General features: G+C 37.0%; 1 protein-coding gene across 2 annotated transcripts in view; it reads left to right on the top strand.

The window, feature by feature from the left end:
- The window catches only part of LOC111873560 (probable RNA methyltransferase bin3), a 21264-nt gene extending 17262 nt beyond the window's left edge, over nucleotides 1-4002 (top strand). For both annotated transcript variants that reach the window (XM_033755115.1, XM_023868362.2), the window contains exons 5-6: nucleotides 1289-1507; nucleotides 2720-4002. In XM_033755115.1, the coding sequence (XP_033611006.1) occupies nucleotides 1289-1507; nucleotides 2720-3505 (1005 nt within the window). In that variant the 3' untranslated portion in view covers nucleotides 3506-4002. The remainder of the gene's footprint in view (nucleotides 1-1288; nucleotides 1508-2719) is intronic.
- The last annotated feature ends 836 nt before the right edge of the window (nucleotides 4003-4838 follow it).

Here is a 4838-nt window from a genome sequence, read left to right as displayed (position 1 = left end):
TAGCGATACGACTCACGGAGAGACATTTCTTCTTATATTCCCCCCACGGGGAAGGCAAGGCCGCACAGAAGATGTTTTGTTTACGGAAAAAGAGCCAAATGAGAGAGATACGCAGTACTGGTATGGTGATGTGAGTCAGCGCTGTGTATAGTAGAATGCTTCAATGCGTGCAACACTCCGCTCAAATTCTGAATCACCACCGAGATACCGGGCACTCATATTATAAGGCAAAGTTATAAAACAATCTTTTAAGATCATTTTAGTGAAAGTTTCATGCTTCAAGGCATACAATACACTGCTCAAATTCTAAACCAACTGCTCCATTGCCGAGAAAACGGGCGCTCATATTATAAGGCAAGGTTATAAAACCACCTTTTAAGATCATTTTATTGAAAGTTTCATGATCCTATCTCATATAATTTAAGAACAATGATGAATAAATCATTTTTGAGCAAAATTTAAATGGACGGCTGAATATATTACCGCCGGAGAGACACGGCAGCGGAATTTAAATGACCGCGTCAAAGGGTTAAATGAAGTCAGCAAGCCATTAGGACTACTGTTGAAGCAAGTCAAGTGAGTACTTTTTTGTGGATCAAATATTGGCACAAAAGAGTTTTGTTATGTACAGTTTGTAGGCGTGGTCTGACAATAAGTTCGCAAACTCATGGTAAAAGTGCTACATACCTCATTGCTGAATATCACTGTGGGTCGCCTTCAAGGTACTCTCCTTGGAAAAATATGCACCGATGACAGCGTCTAGTCCACCCTTCAAAACAGTTTTGGAACTGGTTTTGTGGAATGGCCTTCATATACATATACAAATTTTACATCAAGTTTCAATGATGCTTCTGTTGTAGCCATTAGGCCAAAGTATGTCACATGATTTCAACGTTATTTTACATTTTGAAAAGTAGTTCCCTTAATAGAAGTTAGAATTCAAACATTTGTCATGATTCATAATTTAAATGGCAGTAGTATTATTCCCTTCTCAGAAGTTTACAGAGCTGCCATATTTGCATTGTTGATGGTAGGAAATTAAAATGTCCTAAGATAGGGAGATCCACAATCATATTCTTACTGAATTTTGGAAAAATTGTATCATTTAGTGTCTGTTACGTTGGTGCCCCCCATTCAGTTCAAAACACACAAGCAAACATGTACTCAACTCATGAATGTGACTCCTACATATGTAAGTGACCATGTGCACCCGTCGTTAGTGGCCTTCACTTTGTACATGTGAAGTTCCAGACTTCAGTCTAATATTGAAATGTTCTCTTTCCTTTAGGGTAACTATGTGGTGGAGTCAGATGCCTTGCTGGCAACAGAACAGCCACAGTTTGATGTAATTTTGTGCCTGAGTATTACCAAGTGGTTGCATCTCAACTGGGGAGATGCAGGCTTAAAGCAGGCATTTCGGCGTATGTACTTGCAATTAAGACCAGGAGGGCATCTCATCTTAGAACCTCAGGCATGGGAATCTTACAAGAAGAAGAAGAACCTAACTGTGAGTTAACATTTTAACATCGTGTCTCTAGAAACAGCAGCAACAACAAAAACAACAAAATGCTGCCCCCCCCCCAAGTCATATGAATGCAAGAAGAATATAAAACATACATAAACTGATAAAACAGTGAATTGAGAAATGTACAGACATATGCATAATGTGATGATTCTGGCACACATGCTCTGTTGCTTCCTCTAAATGTTAAAAAATACCATGTTTTAATTATCTTGAAAACCATAAGAACTATGGAAAAAGTGCCATATTTTATAGAAACAAAATAATAAAGGACTTTTCCTTGATAGTAAATAAACGTTAAATTCACGTGTAACTGTTCACTATTAGCTGAGACTGACAAGAAATCAAAACTCTAGGCCTATACTGAACAAGTGAACATGCAGTACTGAGGCTTCAGAGATGAATGACTGCTGACCTGTCTTCAGTGAATTCATGAAGGTGCTGTTTTATAGTATTTTATCTATGTGAAGTGAGAAGGTTTTTTGTTTGAAACTGTAAATAGCACCGTATAGATGTGACAGTGTATGAAACTGTTTGTTATTTGTCTGTTATGTGCTCCATGCTGCAAGCAATAGTCAGTGGCAATGGAGATTTTCTAATAACTTAAGCTGCCACTTGATATAAAAGAGGCAATATACATTGTATTGCTTTAAGTACCCTCTCTTCAGATATTATGCTTTTTTATAACATAAAATTATTTTGCTCCTCCTGGTAGGCATTTACATTTTGAAGATGAAGCTTTCCAGCATAATCACAGTAGTTTGTATGTATAATTTGGACACCACTAAAGTTCTCATACACATATGGAAATCAAATGTGAGATTCTGTAAGTTGGCTCATATATGGCATTATTGCATATGCATGCTTCACCTCAGCAGAAGATGGAGGTGAATGATCAGCTTGACACTCAAACTCCATTGCTACTTCTGAAGAAGGTACTGTTACCCGTGGTATAAGAAGCTGGTTGAACCGCAGAACCAGTCTAGATGCAGTGAAAGATAAAAAGCTCAGCCCCTGCCAGAAATGAAACGCCAGTCATCAAGCCCATAGTCAGTCACTATAATTGCTGAACTGCCCTTGTTCAATTTTATTAATTTAATTTACATGCTACATGTTTCTTGGAGGAGAGGGTGCTGGTAAATCTTAGGTGTGTTACTTTATGTTTGTACTGATATTTCTGTTTTGATTTCATAACAGGAGACCATCTTCAAGAATTATAATAGCATCGAGTTCCTCCCGCAGAAATTTACAGAATATCTTCTTTCATCAGAAGTTGGATTTACTCAGTGTGAAGTAATTGGTACTCCATTCCACCAGTCTAAGGGCTTTCAGCGACCCATCCAGCTATTTACGAAAGGTGAAATTTCCCCATCTCGTTCTGTAGCCAGCAATACGAATACACCATCATATACAGTTGTCACAGGTGCTTCACGGCCCCCTGTTTACGTGCCTGTTAGCATTTCTACTAGAGAAGTTGATGATGATGGTGATGAAGATGATACTGTCAGGCATAATTGTGCTGTTGAGACTTACAGAAAGCATAGAACATCTGCAGAAGGGGTGGTTGCAATGGAAGAAGATGGCACTGAAAAATTGGGAGAACAGGATGCTGTTGATGGTCATTTCCATCAGAATGTTGAAATTAAATCAGATATCCCTGTAATAAAAGGTGGTAGCCCCCCTGTTTCCACCAGTGATGGTGGAGTAATTGCAGCAGTGGATGTAGATAGTAGTATTTCAAATACTGAATCACACCTGATAGTACATGAATGGAAAGAGGTTGAGTTTGAAAGTACTATCATACATGAGGGCATGTGTACTAACATTAAATCAGAAGTTGAAATAGTTTCTGACAGTTTGAGGGGGCAGGAAGAAGTGGTTTCTGTAAGGTTTGCAAAAGTTGACACTGAGAGTGACAAGTTGATATGTGATACAGAAGATGGTAACATTGAATCTGTAAAGATGGAGAAAATTCTTCCTTAAATGAAAATGGTGTTGCACATTCACAGTGAAATAATAATCGGGTTTATCTGAACATATATGTATGAAAATTCTTTAAAGACTGCAAAAAGTGTGAGGCTGACAATTGTTAAATTGCCATATCTACAGTATGTTTACAATAAATGGGCCAAAATTTGGTGTGACGTGGTATTTTTTTTATTAAAGACTGATTTAGAATTAAGTGACTTGCATTGAAGTCAGAGAAAATGTTGTCTTCAGAGGAAGCAGAGTGGTGAAATTAAGTATGTTCTTCGCAAGAACTGAAATTGTTGAATTTACTTTCTGAAATTGTATATGTGTAGCATAGCTGAGAATGTATGGTACAAGAGTCTGTACACATTCGTATGTTAATTTAAATACAGTGCAACATAATGCTTTGTTACTTTATTTTGTAAGACTTTCCCACACAGCATGCTGATGTAAATTTTATGCACAGTGTTAACTTGTATCATAGTGAAATATAAAAACTTGAACATCTATGTCTTTGATTATAAGAATGCTCTTCTGTACTTACCTTATTTGTTGGATGTCCTCAGGAATAAGGAGAGACTGCCTGTGCTCTCCAGTCTTAGCTGTGAGTATGTTAGCTGTAACTGATGTATCTGCAGTTATTGCATTGAAAGTCAGATTACATGAAAGACAACTCATAATGCTTTGAATTCTCTTTGAAGACACTCACTGCTATTACTGGCAGCTGCATTTAAATGGGTAAGAGTATACAGAAAATGCCAAGTCAGACCCGTTGAGTAGTTTTGCATTATTTCCTTTGAATGAAGGCGTATATTCACATTTTGTAAACCTTTACTGCATTGTTAATTACTGTACATTAATGACAATGTAGAAATGGTTTGCCTAGGAATGTTTCTGCAAAAGATTTATCCCAGATTATAATTCAATGTAAATAATTTAAATTTAAAAAATTGTATGTCTTGTAGTACAAAGAAACATTATTTTTGTGTTTTGAATGGTAGCATCTGAGTGTTTAAAGTGTGTTGGCTTTGAAAGATTTTTTGCTAGCTGGAAATGTGGCCAACTATCAGCAGTTTCAGGATATATGAGTTTGTATGAAAACAGCTAATTGATAGAAAAATGGGGGGGCGATCATGAGAGCAGTCTACACATCCTTTATTCCTTTTACTTGTGTAAAGTGTGAGAAGTCAATATATGAGACAATTTAAAGGCATATGCAAATAAGCCAATGACAGTGTGTGCCTGAAACTCTATTGTAGAGTATGATTAAATGTGAATGCAAAAATAAAACTGCATTCCTCAGCTTATCAGAATCACAACTGAATAGGAGTCTCTGGTCTCAAGC

The sequence above is a fragment of the Cryptotermes secundus genome, unplaced genomic scaffold, assembly GCF_002891405.2.
Source record: "Cryptotermes secundus unplaced genomic scaffold, Csec_1.0 scaffold445, whole genome shotgun sequence".
In the NCBI taxonomy this organism is placed as follows: Eukaryota; Metazoa; Arthropoda; class Insecta; order Blattodea; family Kalotermitidae; genus Cryptotermes; species Cryptotermes secundus.
The sequence above is the reverse complement of the archived record's forward strand: the minus strand, read 5'-3'. Positions and strand labels throughout refer to the sequence as shown.